Source organism: Haliaeetus albicilla, chromosome 8 (genome assembly GCF_947461875.1).
Source record: "Haliaeetus albicilla chromosome 8, bHalAlb1.1, whole genome shotgun sequence".
Lineage (NCBI taxonomy): Eukaryota > Metazoa > Chordata > Aves > Accipitriformes > Accipitridae > Haliaeetus > Haliaeetus albicilla.
The window spans coordinates 2535907-2552252 of NC_091490.1; the positions used below are offsets into that span (position 1 = coordinate 2535907).

The window sequence follows — 16346 nt, forward strand, 5'->3', positions numbered from 1 at the left end:
CCGGGCAGTGGTTTCACAGCTTATCACCCTTTTTTTTTATTTCTCCTAATTCATTTCTGAGTCTCTGCTTACTCCAAACAGGGGACTGAGGGCCCCGAGGTGCTATTTGGGTATTAAAGAAAAAAGCAAAAAACAATTGGATCTGCAAGCCGGTAGCGATGGGCAGAGGCACTTCAGCTTATGGCTTTTAATTTCCTCTACCAAAAGACATGTGACGGATGACACAGGGCGCAGGCAATAGCTAAAGCCTTGCTGTGCCTAATGCTCTCCACTACTTTTATTGGGGGAAGTTAAATAAATAGGAAAATCAAAACTGCCTTATGTGCAACAAGGATGGGAGGGCAGGAGCCACCAGCTTCATCCCCGCTGTCAGAACTGGCTTTTTAACCGGTATTTTGGATTATACCAAATAAAGGAGTTGGCCGTAAGACAGGACCCAAATAGCAGTATTGCACCCAAGCCCAAAACCTGGGGGACCCCCTTAACTGAGGGATCTTCTCCTGCGTTCAAGCAGGGATGCTCTGGTTCCTCTTCTTCCCTTCCTCCTCCTCGGCTCCTACAAAGAAACCCCAGGTCAAAAATGACCTGCTACCCGCAGGCACATCCCACAGCCTCAGCACAGGGCAAGGGCTTGTACTGAGCCTGGCTTTCAGGGGAGATCGAGCATAACTCACACACGGACGCTGCCAGCACAGGGATAAGCAGGAGAAAAATTTTATTTACATCTTTCGAGGTGTAACACAGCTGCAGCGATTCACCGGGAAGAAACTCCAGGAAGAAAACTCAGCGTGATGTGCCAGCAGTGCCCCGCACGCGGGGAGACCCTCCTCTCGGCACACAGTATCTTGGGTCGGTACAAAATTGCTGTCGCTTTAGAAAAGGCGTGAGATTCACAGTAAAGTACCAAAGGGGAGCGCGGTGGGGAGGAAAGGCGAGGGACGCGTGTCGCCCGGCACCTCATCCCTGCCGGTATTTGGTCTATGAATACGCACCGTACAACAACTCTTGTAGAAAAAAAATCTATCCCGAGGGCTTGACGCATGCACGGTTGCGGGATTTCTACATCTATAGGGCTCAAAGCCTTTAAAACAAGCGCTCGGGCGGCTCTCCTGGGGCAAAGACATCTGCGAGCCCTGTCCTGGCGCTGGGCACTGCGTGGGGCCAAGCCTCTCTGCAGGAGGCATTTTGCGGCAGAGAAGGATGAGACACAAGAGCTAGGCAAGGGAAAACAAGGAGCAGCCCCCCCTGTCCGGCACTCGGCCCCGGCAGAGCCGCCCGCCGCGGCCAGGCTGCTTTTATCGCCTAAACACCCCCCCTCATCATCTCCTCCCCTCCTGCCCAACACTGTTAGAAAGAAACAGCACACACATTTTGGCTATTTCTAGATTTGTGTTTAAAAACAGCCCAGACCTTCATCCGAGGGTCATGGGAAAAATCTCAAATCTTTCTTAAATAGGATTTCATTGCAGGGTGGAAGATTTGCATCCTCCCAGCCCAGGAGCTCCGGGGGGGGGGATGGAAAGACCCCCAGGGACAGCAGTGAAACCCGACGGTCGCTCTGCTCCCACCCGCAAAATTCCCACCCAGAGCGGGATGCGGAGCCTTCCCCTGCCGCCGCCGCCGCGGAGCAGGCGGCAACACGTGGGCAGAGATCTCGCTCAGCAGATGCCCGACGGCTTATGGCTCCGTTATCAGGAGTGTGCCGGGGCAAAGCTGCCTCCGACGGGGAGAGCAAACATCAGGGGCTCCCCTGGTAGCATGAGGATGCAGGTGGCTCAGCAGGGACTGAAGACGCCCGGGGATGTGCTGAAGTTTCGCATGCGGAGCCCGTGCATCCCTAAAAAAGCCAGTCAGCTCCCCCTCCCCTGCCTCACTCTCCAAGCAAAAAGAAAACCAGCGACATTTCAGCAACAGAAACTTGCCCAGGCTGCTCTAATGAATCAAACGGGTGCCGGGGAGTGACAGCTTTTCTGCCTCCCTGCTGAGCCACCCATGGCAGACTGCAGCACGCTCTGCGAAGGCAAGCAGCTTCGTGCAGAGTTCCCAAAAGTCGACGCTAAAATTCAGCGCCTTTTTTTTTTTTTAAAACCTTTAAAAATACACATCTTGCTTTTTTTCTTAAATATATAGTCTATAAAATAAGGCAACTCGAGGAGACAAAAAGAACGTCCCCATTGCTTAGGTACTGCATCCTGCCACCAAAGAGGGTTACAGTACTTCCAGTTGAGAAAAGCCACCTGGCCGCAAAGCTCCTGCGCGCGAAAAGAGGAGCGACACGCTCAGATGATGCTCTAAATCTCGGGAAAACGCCTGGGCACAGCCGTCGGCAGCCCCTGCACGCGTCCCGAGGAAGGGAAGGCTCTCATCTCTCCGGGGCTTCGTGGGGAGGGAGCTGCTTCTGCCAGGGATGCTGCAGCCGCAGCGGGAACCACGTAGGGAAGACGCCCCCGTCTCCGGGGGACCTCAGGGACAAAGGCAGCACAGAAGATGGAATGACTTGATTTCTCCCCCAAAACTGAAGCACACATTAAAATACATCTTTGGGAGAAACTCTTACAACGTGATTGTATCTCGTAGTATTAAAAGCTATAAACAAGGTAAGCACAAAGGAGTGCAACTCATCCCCAGCACGGATCCTGCTCAGTGTCACAGCATCTCATGAAAACTAGACTGTACAGCAGCTTTTTATAACAGGGGTTTCATGGCTCTCTATGGAAGAAGCACGAGTACGTGTTTTACCTCCAATGTTTTCCTTCTTTTATGTGTATTAATACTGGAAATGTGATCTTCACATTTCTAAGCTTTGTAGTGTACACATTTTCCATGTTGCTCACTGATTCCCACTGGGCTAAGTCTGGCTTTTTAGAGCTTTATTTTTCTGAGAAATAAATTTGATTTAATGTAATTTAATATAAAAAACCCCCAGCCTAGAGAGTAATCTGCATTAAACGGTACTGTGGAGCAACTGTAGGCTCAGAGACTGGGGTTTGTATGGGGGTGGCAAGAACATTGTGGCAAGCTGTGTAAACCTGGTATGTTCATTACCCAGGTTTGCATCACTGGTCTGTGTGTGTACTTGGACCACAGGCAGGAATACTTTATAGCCTCAAAAGAGAAAAAAAAACCCTTATTCTAGCAAACTTGACCTTACAAGCAAAGATCTTTTTGCCCTGATACTGGCTATAACTGTGTATCCACCGATGTCACCCAGTACACCCAGGGAAGGGACTTTAGGTACCACACGATCGCCTAATCTGAGCACAGCCCCCGCGCAGAGAAACCAAATCCGTGATCAAATTAACTCTTGGTCCTTGGCACAAGCCATTTAGTTCTCCTCGTCCGAGAGAATGGGTGGGATCTTGCTGGAAAGCAGGGTGTACACGTACGGCCAGATCTTGTTGGTCTCTGTCCCCGAGAAAGAATGAAGGATTCCCCTGCTCCTGGAAGAGAGATGGGAGGAGAAGTCAGCACCAGCCTTTCCTGAGGACAGAGGTATTTGCAGTCAGGTTAGCCGTCGGCAAGGGACAGCCCGGCTGGGCTGGAAGCTCACCAATGGCTTTTTGAGCGAGAGGAGGGGGATAAAGGGGATGAGCAGTGGATGCTCCCGTCCGCAGCGTTCGCTGGGAGGAGTCCAGCAGCATCCGCAAGTGGATGAGCCAAACCCAGAAAATCACAAATAATGATGTTACCCAGGAGAACAGCTTGCCCCTGTCCCCCTAAAGACCCCTCGCTCTCTAAAGAACTGCACAGACATAAATCAGCAGGATTTATTCATGTGCTTAAACGAGATGGAAATTCGGAGCCCCAATTCTGCCCCCTCCCTGGCAAAGGCGCTTTTGGGGCCCCACGGACCACTTCTGCTTTTAAAAACGCTCCCGAGCGCTCACTCCCTTTCAGCAGTGGATTGCCACATCTATTCCCAATGGGATTCCCGAACTACCAGCAGCGCAGAAGGGACGAGCCCCGAAAGATGTCTTTGCTCACAGCGGACCCATCCGAGCCAGCCCCGGGGTCTCGCCCTTCTCCTGCCCTCTTGCCAGTCGCCCCGTACTTTACCTAAACGCCTCGGGACCCTGGACTGATTTTTTGCAGGGTGACTGCACAGCGCAGGGAGAAGGGGTTTGCTGGAAGCAGGGTAGAAAGCAGCTCGCGGGTGCATGCAGGAGGGGAGCTGCTCTCTGCAATATCACCGTCCCTACCCGCCCGCAGACCCTCGGCTCGCTCAGCGACGGCTCTGCGTGCGCAGGGTAGGGTCTGAGGTATCTCGAACTTCTCCATGTCTTGTGCTGCAGGACAGTCACCCAAAAGAAAGCTAAAACTCTTAACTGGTTGGGTTTTGTAGCGCTGATGGGCAGCACCTCTGCAAAGCAAATAGGCTTCCCACGCCCCGCGCAGCGGAGCTGGGGAGCAGAAGGGATTTGCAAATGCCTTCTGACGCAGCCAAAAAATCCCTCCCATCACCAGCACCGGCAAAGCCCTTTGTGGAGCCCAACAAGACACACCGGAGCTGTGGATTTCTTTACATCAGCCTCCTCGCTCCAAAAAGGGCCCGGGCTTGGCTGCAATGAAAGGCTGAGCTCTGTGCCGCTGAGCACAGTGATCTGCCCCCCAAAATCCACCGGGGGCCGTGCCGGGGCTCCTCGGGCTGTCGGATGGGTGCATGAGACTGGCTGGTGGAAAGAGCACTGGTGCCTGTTTTTTACGGGCACGCCGTGATTTATTCGCGTGGTCCAACTCACTTGTACAACTCTATTACTGGCTTCGCAGCATCTTTGTATTTTCTGAGCCTGGCGGCAACGGCCTCGGGTTTGTCGTCCTCGCGCTGGACCAGCGGCTCGCCCGTCAGGTCATCGATGCCCTGCAGGAAGGCAAACACCGTCAAGGGGATGCAGCCACCGGCCCCATCACCCACGCCGCAGCTCCCCGCCACGCGACCACCGCCAAACGCCTCGTCCTGCTCCACGTCAGTCGAGCATCCTCAGGCGGCATTTAACGTAAATCCCGCTTTCCTAATTAACATTTAGCACAACTCCTTCAGGCTGGCTCCCGAGGGCAAAGCCCTCCGGCGCTCAGTGCTTGCTACCTGGGATTTCTTCCCCAATGCTTTTTTTACGATCTCAGCTCACGCAGAGAAAGGCTTCTCTGATCTTTTCCTTCGGTGAATTGCTCCCAGGGGCCACCACCGTGATGCTGTGGGCTCTGACCTGGACATGGGGAGGGTTGAAGTCCATGTTGTACACCCTTCCGCTGGCTGGGTGGACCCAGCGGGCGCTCAGGCGATCCTTCAGCGTCTCAAAGGGTATGTTCAAGCTGATCACCAGGTCCAGCTCGCAGATCCTGTCCAGCGCCTCGGCTTGCCCCAGCGTCCGAGGGAAACCTGTGCGGGCGTCACAACAGAAAGGGGCTGTCGTGAGAGGGAGGAAAGCAGCAGTGATGGAGATAAAACCATCCGCCCCGCAGTCCCGGAGCTGCAAAACCACCGTGGCTCCTCGCTATAGCACAAGTGGTGTGAAAGGCAGGCATCCACCATATGGCTACAATAAAAAATAGCTCCTACAGCACCAGCTCCCGAAATACAACACACGGGTTGCCGCGGGCTCATTTTTTCCTGCAAAGTCGTGTCTGGTGTCCCTGCACAAGGGCTGGAGGCAAGTAAGAGGGCACAAGCAATGACAAAACAGGCATAAATGCTGGAATTACAAAGAAAAACCTGAAGGAAACAAAAACGCTATGCACAGATGAGTAACATGCTGGTGGTTCACATGGAGGACATCAAAGATACTGCAATAAAATGGTTTGTACAGCCATCACCCAGCTCTCTGAAATCCCCATCCTCCAAAGGTACCAGGTGGTGCCTTTTGTTCGGAAAAGCCAGCGAGCGGGTAGGAGCATCTGTTCTTGCCACCAGACTGCAACCAGGGGTGACTCTGAGCCAGTCTCCTCTCCAGTTTTCTCTGCGGAAAACGCCCTTTTTTCATTTTTTTAACTTTTTCTTACATACATAAAACCTTCCGAGACCTCCCAGACTTTTCCCAAGAAGAGTATTATTAGCCGAGAGCTTGTCAGGACATCGGCACAGGGAATGAATCAGCCATTATGAGAAAGAATACATTTAGTCTGTCTTACCAATTAAAGTCAATCCGTTATTTATGTCATCAAACGGACCACTTGAAATAAATACGCTCCTTGTCACAGTACGGCTGGAGCGGGGCTCTGATGGCAGCCACCGCTCGCACCCCCAAGCAGATGAATTCCTCCAAAATTAGGAGGAGGAACGTCACAGCGCAGGGTTGCCAGCATCGCTGCTGCCTGCGTTCAGATTTTAGCTTCAGGGGCAGCCTGTCCCTCAAACATCTTGGTATAAGCGGAGGTCAACACACAAAGCAGGCGGCTCCCAAAATCCTCGTTACCAGCCCATGGCCAGAATCGCTTCATCCTTGCGGCACCCTCGGCGGGACCTCCGGATGCAAAGCCATGACGAAACAGGAGCTGGTCCCTGGGCCAGGCTGCAGGGGGATCATACCGTGATAAATCAAAATCCTGAGCTGCAAGAACCCAGATCTGAGCGTGTCGATGCAAACCCCCATCAACGTGTGGAAAGGCCAGAGTTTTAATACAACAAAATATGTACTCGTTTACGCAGTGCTTGTTGCTGGAATATGTGTTAATCACCACGTTCCCTGTTGAATTAAGTGGCATTGTTTTAAGAATAATGAAGTGTTAATAGTGAGGATTCACGGGCATCTTCAAGGCAGCCTGAACCTACAGGGCTTGAGGTCTCTGACATCCACCCTGCGAGCCCAGCGGGGCAGTGCTGCCAGACCCCCCCAGTGCCAACACTGCCAGATCCCCAGTGCCTGCTGGGGTGAGAAGAGCTTGGCTGGACCCCAAGCCCCAGCACAAGCCACCCCTCCTCTGGGGCCACTATGCGGGGGGAAGAAGCCCAGCTCCACCAGCCCTCCAGTCCATTTTAGTTGTAAACTATTTTGTAATTTCCCTATCACGAGCCTGAGAGCTCTCCAAAAGCCCGAGTCCGTGATAAATCAACTGGCTCTGTCTTACCTACATATTCACTGACTTTTTCAAAGAGCTTCAGCAGATTGGCAAGGGAGGGTTTCCCCTCCCTACAACAGCCACGGCCGCTTGTCCCCATATGTCACGCTTGCCTGTGCCCAACACCGCAGGTAAGTGCGACCTGCCGAGCCCTGCCCCATCCCCTAACCAAGCCCCGAAACAGTTTCTGGAGCTGCCATCGGCGCTTGCCAGCTCCCAGACCACCGGCAGCGATGCACCATGGCTGCCGGCATGCAGCTTCACCGCCGAGGGCTGCAGGAGCAAACCCTCCGCTGCTCCGCTCACCGCTTGCCTTGCTGGTTTGCTCTCAGCATCTTCTCCACGAGCACCTCAGGTAGCTTTCGGGCTCGGGATGAGCAGCTGCTTCACGCACGTTTGGAGGTGGTAAGAGGTTTTTCTTGGCTCGCCTCCAGCCCTGCTCTGCTCGTTGGCTTTGCTTTACGAAACACCCATCTCCTTTCCCTGCTTTTCCCTTTCCCGGACACATGCCAAGGGCTCAGCTGGACACGCACGTGCTGCTGCTTAGGGCAGAGGGAAGAAACACCCGCAGGCAGATGTCTCTGCCGGCAGGTCAGCTCCTGCCTCTCCTCCCACCACCAGCAAAAGCACCTTCTGGTTTTCCTCTCTCTCCTGGTGTTGCCAAACCATTAGCAGCAAAATAATAGTTTGAAAGGGGGCTGGGATTTTCCCGTCCAGCAGGGATGCTGGCAGCGCACTCACCGTCGAGCAGCCAGGGCTGCTCTCGCCGCTTCTCCAGCTCTGACATCATCACGCGTGTGATGACGTGGTCCGGCACCAGAAGGCCTCGCTCAAGGTACTGCTTTGCCAAGACGCCAACTTCTGTTCGAGAGAAGGGAAAAAAAAAAAAAAAAAAAAGCATGACCTTTCAGCTTAAAAAATATCACTCCCCCTCAAATCCTGCCTGTCCTCCCGAATCGCTCATCCAGGAGCTTTTCAGCAGCATCCCTCTGCTCGTAGCTGCTGCTCCTGGTAGCTGGGGACCACGCGGTCGTTTTGGTGTGGTAGAAATGGAAATGCCTGAAATACCCGAGAGCAGGAACACAGCGAGGATCAGCCAAGCCCTCAGAGCCCTGCCAGCCGGCTGACGGCAGAGAGAGGCACCGGCACCATCCCTGCCACGCTGGACACTACGCACAGAGCTCCTTTGGTTTTGGAGACAGCACCGGTGTGCTTACAGGCGACACTGGCACGGATATTAAATGTCCCGAAGACACCAAACCAGCTGCAAGGGATGCCGCCAACCTCCGCACACCTCCGACGGTGGGAGGGTCATCCCATCCCGGACCGCAGATCTGGCCAACATCTCGCTGCCTGCTTTAAAGCAATGTCAGTGCCAGATACAGGATGTTAATAATGCCTATTCCTACATGCACTGAGCCACAGCTGCAAATTCTGGTGCCTCAGAAAAGTTTCCAGTAAAGCCATGAGGACAAATGATGCATTTAAGCGATGCTTGCAAATCCGGCAGCATTTGGCTCACAGGCACAAAGTTTCCACGTACGACCATCATCAGGAAAAGCTGGTGTCATCATTTATAAACAATCTGAAGAGTGCAAATTCACGATTTCACGTGCGAAACACGGCAGTAACCAGGCATCACCAGCGAGCTCACGCGAAACCCAAACCTCAAAGCGTTTGTTAAATCACTGCCGAAAGCAGAAGACGGCTTCCCATCCCAAGGGCTTTAAGACTTCAGAGCCTCAACTTAAGATATGCTCAGAAAAGAAAATTATTTCCAAGATCAAGCCCTTGAGAATGTAATTGCGGTGTAACTGTAAGGTAAATATACCTTACCGGGCTCCTGCCTGGCTCTCCCCCACATCACTCAGCTGGAGCCAGCAGTGCTGGAGGAGAAGCCCGCGGTGGTTTCTGCACAGGTAACGCCGTGTCTGGATCCACCTTCGCAGCAGGCTGGTGTCACCCAGGCAGCCGCTGCCAGCAGCCAACGTAATAAGGGTTTATTCTGCTTATATTTTTATTGCAGCTGGGGTAAAGCAGACGTTACTTCAAGGAGAGATGCAATAAATGTAGTTGCTTCTTACATGACAGTTTGCCTGGGATTTTCCTTTAGCCACTCAAGAGACACAAAGGAACTATTTGGAAAATGCAAATATTCTTTGCCACCGCGTGTGACAAGTCCTGATCCTGCCACCAGAAGAGGTCTGGCCTCTTTCCTCTTGGACCAGGACCCGATCGACACCTCTTCTGCTCTCTTCCTGCGGCAGCTGAAATAGCATCTGTCTCCAGAAACGAACAATTTTGCCATCAATTTTTGCAAGATTTCTGGTGAGGACAGCACATTTTAGCCCTCGCAAAGCACGAGTCCTTTCTAAAAAAAGCCACAGGATCCTGCATTTGGACGCAGGATCTGGTTTTCCGGACTGCAGCAAGATATCAAAGCGGGCAGGCACGTGCACCTGGCCGCGGGCTGAATTCCTGAGCTACAGAAGGGTTTTTTTGCGAGATATACAGTTCCTGGAGAGAGTTCATCTGATCTAATGGGGGAACCTGACGCTAACTGCAAGGATCCCCCCAGGAGCGTGGGACCGGGGCACGGTCAGAAAACCTCGCAGGCTCCCGAAAGAATCTGCAGAGGATGCCTGGCAGGAAAGTCGGACAGGTCAGGGCTGCCAGGCGAGCCAGGCTCTCCAGTTGGAAACCTGCCTCCGAAACAGGGCAGGCAGCAGGCGCTGACTCACCGGCCTGCGGGGCTGAGTCACCGCAAGGGACAGGGTGCGTGTCCCCCTCCCTTCGCTCCATAAAGTCATTTCAGCTCACCCCGCTGAGCAGCTCTTTGCTCGGAGCCACGGTGGCTGCCAGGCACAGCGAGCAGAAAATACCTTTTTTTTTTTTCGATGACAAGTTTTTTGTCGCTGCCCATACGTCACCAGCGCTTCTGGCAGCTCTCCTGCTTGGGAAAGCAAAGGACACGGGGATAGAAAGAATACATGATGTCTTATGCAACCAGCATGGAGACCTGCTAGGGCATAAATATTATCCCGTCCACCTACATTTTTTAATATTTATTCATGCGGTCCGCACATTGCCACAGGCTTGCAGGGAACGCACTTGCTGGCAGGGCTGAGCTGCTCCCAGGGCAGAGCCCGGCGGCCGCGGAGGCTGGAGCTGCAGCCGAAGGTCCCGCTGCCGCTCCGAGGAGGAGGGCTGCCCATCCAAGGGACCGGCTGCTGCTCGGCGGGGCTGCTGGAGCCGGGCCTGGTGCTACAAACCAAAAATACACCGAGCCGCAGTCGTGAAGTCTGGAAATACAGCGGAGGCCCACAGCTCGGCATCACGGAGGCTGCAGTTTTCCCACGCCCCCCCCCCCCCCCCGATACGGGCGGATGGCTCTCCGCCACTCCGCGATGGACAACTCTTGCTGCCGGGGATGCTGCTCTTCTGTGCCCCCCATGCGTGCCGGGGGGACGTACCGGCATGTGGGACGTGCACTGGCACAGGGAGGCATGCACCAGCATGGGGGGGGAATGTGCTACCACGGGGGTCTGTGCTCCAGCACAGGGTGCTGACTACTTCCAGACAGCTACTGGAGCCCCCCCAGCCTCTCCCTCCTCCAAAGGACCACCGCCAACCCTCCTCTCGCCGAGGAGGAACGGGCATGTATTTTGCAGGAAAGACCCCGCAGAGCTGCCCTGTGCCCCGGACCCCCGACACCAGGGATGCTCTGGAGCGCATCATCCCTGCAGCGCAGCCCTGCTCCCACGGGGTTTCTTCAAGGCGGCCTTTATCTCCGATTTTTACATTTGCTATCCCCTTCCCAGCCACACCAGCCATCAGCCCCGGGAGCCCAACCTGCTCCGTGCAAGTCCCCCCAGCACAGCCAAAGTTTGGGCAGTCCTTCCCAAGCAGGGTGGAAGACCCCAGTCCCCCCACATGCGGAGCTGGGGCTCACCCCTATTGCGCTGCACAACACCTCTGCAAGCGCTAAAATCCCCATTGCTATGGCCGGGTGCAGAGAGGGGTTGCGTGCTTTGCTCTGCAGTTACTCCAGGTAGCAAGGGGTTCCTTGGCCACTACTCGTGCTGCCTGAGCTGGGTCGGCAGTACCGAGCTCTGTGCAAAACGGCCTCTTGACTCACGGGCTTAATCCCATTAATCTAACGACCGTGAATTTAATCCACCCTTTAACGCATGGGATTTCAGGCTCTCTGCGGCTTCCCCCACGCGACCCCGATCCGCAGCCGTCCCTCCTTATCAAAGCAATGCTGAGTTACAGCCCCCAGGGACGTCTCCCACCCCCAAGGCCACAAGCAACGAAACAGCCGCCCAGGACCAGGCAGGACAGGCTGGAGGAGAGGCTGTTCCCAAACACGGCACTTGGCAGCCTCCAGACCCTGCCAGATAACCCCAGACTTTCTGCCCTGCAGCGTGACCTTTTACATGATTTCTTTTTTTATTTATTTAGACTATAGCAACGCAATCTGGAGTTAACAGAGAGGAGAAACCCTGGATGGTTAATAGGGCACCGACCCCAGCCACCCATGCACCAGCTGCAACAACCCCGGCTGGTTGGGGCCAGATGTCATCCCGGTTTTGGGACTCCAGGACCTCTTTCCCGACATGGATGCTGCATCCAGGGCCCTCGCTCCCACCCCACCCCTGCCGGCAGGACATCACTTTGGGGAGCTGGAGCCTGGTGTGGCCCCAAATTTGGGCCATGACCCACTGGCTGGCTGGACGGCGGGGTCCGTCTGCTGGGGGAAACCACCGTGGCCAGAGCATTGCTGCTGCTCCCACGCCTAAAAGTATAGCACCGACCCTATGGAAAACCAAAGGGCTGGCGGGTTGCATCTCCCGGGTTCAGCTTCGACAGGCTGGTGGGGAGAAGGACCGCGGGGCTCGGCCATGCACAGCCCACAACCCCCTTGGCATTCTGTTGCACTCGCTTTGGTTGACGCTAACAAATGAAATCTGTCACGAGGAGCGGACAGGAGCCACTTCTGCCTCCAACGAAGCACATTAAAGGGAGCGGTGGGACAGACGTAAGATCCACATGTCTCTCAGGTGATGCAGACCCTCAGCCAAAGCCACTTGGAAAAGAAATTAAGTTGTATTGCAAATTAACTGCCGAGTCCTGCTAAGACCCTGGGACGCTGCCAACACCAGAGCTGCCAAGACCACCTGGGTACCGGGGCAAGTACTGGACAAGGAAATCGCTCATCACCCTCCAGCACCCCTGCCTAGCACCAAAACCAGAGTTTCTAAGTCATCCAAGATCTTAAAAAGGCCCTTTGCTACAGCAGAGCAGCCACTCACTAAGCAAGACGCTAATTAACAGACAAACGTGTGGTAGCGGATGTACTCGCAGGGTTGCTGTAGCAAAACTTCAAGCGCGGCAGCCATGCATTCAGCCGCTTCGTTCGGCTGCAAAGTGAAATCCTGGTTCCCCGAGAGTGCTGACACCAGTGGCGAGCCGGGCACGCTCTCCGTGCCGGACGGCTCGGGCTTCCTCCGGTGGCTGGAGTCCTCCGTGCCGCCCGAGCCCAAACCCCACAGCCATGGCTGCTTCGTGTCTTGCAACAGCAAGCAGGAGAATCCCCCGTGCATCGACACCTGCCTGCTGCCCTCAGACTGAGATTACTCTAAAAACACCGGACCAGCGGGTCCCTTTGGGATGATGGTTCTGTAATGATTCCGTTTGTATCGAAGGGCCCCAGCTCCCCTAAAATGCAAAGCCAGTGGCGCAGATGATAAACTTGGGAGGAGAATCTACTTCCACCTAGTTTCCCCCAGAGCTGGCACACCACAGCAGTCATGTAACAGCTTGTCCAAAGCAAACAGAAAAAAAAAAAAATAGCAAATAGCTGCAGCTTACTGAGAGCTGTAACCAGAGGCTGAGTCCAAGGTGGGATCTGAACGCCATGCCAGCCGTACCAAACTAAGGCCGATTTACTTCTGAGAAATTTTACCTGCGTTTCTCAGCGTTGTTTCCTTCGGGAAACTGAATTTACGCAATGCGCTTTGGGAAACACCTTCTGCTAACTCTGTTCACAGCCCCTTCTTCCTTCTCCAGTGTCCCCAGAGAAGCTCTACAGCAAGAGTATGAAATGAAATATAAAGTTCGGGAAAGACACTCATTTAGAGCTTGATTGTGCAAGTTCCTGGGTGGGCACGCAATCTCGCCGCACTGCCTTGCTCCTGCACGCTGCACCTCTGCTTGCTTTTCACCCAGGCCTTTTGTCCTTCAGCCAAAGCAGTCATGGGGTTTTTCCTAATTTTGAGTCTCCCTCCAAAGGAAATATTATTGTCCTTTTATTTATAAAAGGAAATCTCGATATTTTTAAATGAGCGACCAGCGCAGGGCTGCGTGCAACACCCTTGCTGGAGCACACAGCTCTCCAAAACTTTACCCTCCCTTTTTTTTCTCCCTTGTTATGTTACCCTTCTAAAAAGGGAAAACAGTTCTGGGTTCTCTCGGCTTGTTTTCTACCGATGCCATTTTATCGTTCCTCTGCCCGGTGAGTCAGCTTCCCCTCCGGGTCGGTCTTTCACACATTAGCAGTGCAGAGAAGGAACTGTTGGAAAAAGAAATACGCTGGGATTGCCTAACGGCAGCTGCAGAGGAACCGGAGCGCGAGCCGGGGTGCAGCACGCCCGCTCCCGAGCCTCGCCGGGGCCGGGGAGCATCTCACCAGCCGACAGCCCTGCCTGGGACGCGAACACAGCAAAGACCATCAGTTCTCCCAAGGGCTTTGGACCTGGACGTCAAACACGGGACGGGCAGGAGCAGAGACCCGCAGTGATTTCCCCAGCGGGGTTTCCCCGCTGGACCAACGCACGTTCCCACTCCATCCCTTGCCCCGTGGGTATCGCGCAGGCACAGCGTGCACCGGCGTTTCAACCATCTGCCGTCCACCGCTTTGCAGTTTTTACCCCATTCCTGTACGGCCACCTGAGGCGGGATGAAGTTATTAATAACGTGTGACCTGCGTTCCCGGACGCCGCCGTTAACCATCGGCGCACGAACGGGTGGGTTATTCGTACCGGCTTCTCCGGAGCCGTACCCAACCCGGCGTAGGGATGAAACTATTACGCGCCCACGGCTCCCCGCGGCATCGGACCCCACTTTTATTAACGGGGGCACCTCTGGGAGCTCTGGCCGGATGGAGAAGGCGATGAATGAGCCGTGCCAACCTCCACGGAAAGAAAACAACCCGCGGTGTACCCGTGGCAGGGGAGGGGGTATTCCCCCATCCCATCCCGTCGCTATCTCATCCCTATGGAAGATGCCCGGCGCTGGAGACCCCCGGTCGTCCCCCCACCAGCCCCGCGGACACTCACCGCCACCGAGGCTCTCCCGTAGGAATTGGCCGCTGGAGAGGTGCTGGAGCCCGAAACTCCGGGCGATCTTTTCGCACATCGTCCCTTTACCCGAACCGGGGGGTCCCAGCACCACCGCCCGCAACAGCTTGGACGCCATCACCGGCTATCGAAGCCCGACCCGGCTCCCTACGGGGGGGGGGCAGGACAAGGCGTCAAACCGGCTCGACCCCCCCCTCCCCTTCCTCCTCCTCCTCCCCACGCACCCCCACGCCGTGCCGAGCCGTGCCGCTCCCCCCGCATCCAGCCTCCGCCGCGGCCCGTACACATCAGCAGGGCGGGGGGAGCACCGGCGGGCTGCACCGCCCCCCCCCGCCCCCCCCTCCTTCGGGCAGCGGCACCCTGGGACTTGTAGTCCCGGAGTCCGCGGCCCGACGGGACCGGCGGATTTTTTTTTTTTTTTTTTTTTTGGGGGGGGGGGTGGCTGGCCCCGAGAGCCCGTGGTTGTGGCCGCAGAGGGGCAGGGTGGTCGTGACGGGGGCGGGGGGGAGGTTGCGGCCGAAGCTGCAAACGCAGGGGCAGCGAATGCACAGCCTGCGAACGCACAGCCATGCAAACGCACAGCCTCCAAACAGACAACCTGCAAATGCACGCCTTGCAAACGTACACCCCGCAAACGCACGGCTTGCAAACATACACCCCGCAAACGCACGCCTTGCAAATGCACAGCTTGCAAACGCACAGCCTGCAAACATACACCCCGCAAATGCACGCCTTGCAAACATACACCCCGCAAATGCATGCCTTGCAAACGCACGCCTTGCAAACATACACCCCGCAAACGCACAGCCTGCAAACATACACCCCGCAAACGCAAGCCTTGCAAATGCACAGCCTGCAAACGCACACCCCGCAAACGCACACCCCGCAAACGCACAGCCCGCAAATGCACACCTCGCAAACGCACGCCTTGCAAACGCACACCCCGCAAACGCACACCCCGCAAATGCACGCCTTGCAAACGCACGCCTTGCAAACATACACCCCGCAAACGCACAGCCTGCAAACATACACCCTGCAAACATACAGCCCGCAAACATACACCCTGCAAACGCACGCCTTGCAAACGCACACCCCGCAAACATACACCCCGCAAACATACACCCTGCAAACGCACAGCCTCCAAACAGACAACCTGCAAACGCACAGCCTGCAAACGCGTGGCCTCCAAACATACACCCACAGCCTGCAAACGCCCACCCCGCAAACGCCCCCCCCCCCCCCCATGCTCCCGGTCTGCTCAAAGCTGGTGACAACGGCGCGGGGTGGCCCGGGTGTGTGTGGGGGGGGGGTGGGGGTGGGAAGACCACTCCCGGCGCTGTCCTGACCGCCGTGTGCATGCGTGTGCTTGCGTACACGCGTGTGTGCATGCGTCACGCCACTCCCGGCGGTGGGGGGGGGGGGGGGGGCAGCTCCCCCCCCCCAGCCGAACACCCCGGTGGGCGCCAGACCCCCACGGGGGTGTACGCGCCCCCCCCTTCTCCCTAAACACCCACATCCCCTCAGAATCGCGTTATTATTGAGGGGGGGGGCGCGTGTGCGTCCCTCACGCTACGCGCGGCGTGTCCCCCCCCCCCTCAGCCGCGCCCGCCCCCGGAAGCTCCCCGTCACATGGCCGCGCGGGCGCTGCCATAAACACACCAAGATGGCGGCCCTCACGCCGCCAGCCCGTGCTGCGTCATGCCGCCCGCCCCGGCTTCCCCCCCCCCCCCTCCTTTCACCCCCCTCACCACCATCACCCTCCTCCCACCGCCTCACCCTCAGGTGGGTCCGGCCACGACCCGACTCGCTCCGGTCCCGCGTCGCCTCCTGCCCGGTGAGGGGAGAGCGGGGAGAAGGTCCGCGGTGCGGGGGTGGTGGTTGTGGTGGTTGGTGGCGGGGCGCGGCGCTTCCCCCCCCCCTCCTCCTCCCTCC

General features: G+C 56.1%; 1 protein-coding gene across 1 annotated transcript; it reads right to left on the reverse strand.

Moving 5' to 3' along the window:
• Positions 1 to 698: 698 nt before the first annotated feature.
• Positions 699 to 16339, reverse strand: AK4 (adenylate kinase 4). Its single transcript, XM_069788512.1, has 6 exons — positions 16191 to 16339; positions 14394 to 14561; positions 7795 to 7914; positions 5205 to 5377; positions 4740 to 4858; positions 699 to 3440 (listed from the first exon to the last, which is right to left on the reverse strand). The coding sequence occupies exons 2-6, from the start codon at positions 14530 to 14532 to the stop codon at positions 3326 to 3328; spliced, it is 666 nt and encodes a 221-aa protein (XP_069644613.1). The 5' UTR covers positions 14533 to 14561; positions 16191 to 16339; the 3' UTR covers positions 699 to 3325.
• Positions 16340 to 16346: the final 7 nt, after the last annotated feature.

What these genes read in the sequence shown, in the direction of transcription:
- AK4 (XM_069788512.1), bottom strand. Translation starts at nt 14,532, where the DNA reads ATGGCGTCCAAGCTGTTGCGGGCGGTGGTGCTGGGACCCCCCGGTTCG. An exon ending in ACGGGAGAGCCTCGGTGGCG is followed by an intron (nt 7,915 to 14,393) that starts GTGAGTGTCCGC and finishes TCTCTCGAACAG; the next exon opens with AAGTTGGCGTCTTGGCAAAG. An exon ending in CCAGTAATAGAGTTGTACAA is followed by an intron (nt 3,441 to 4,739) that starts GTGAGTTGGACC and finishes TCTCTCTTCCAG; the next exon opens with GAGCAGGGGAATCCTTCATT.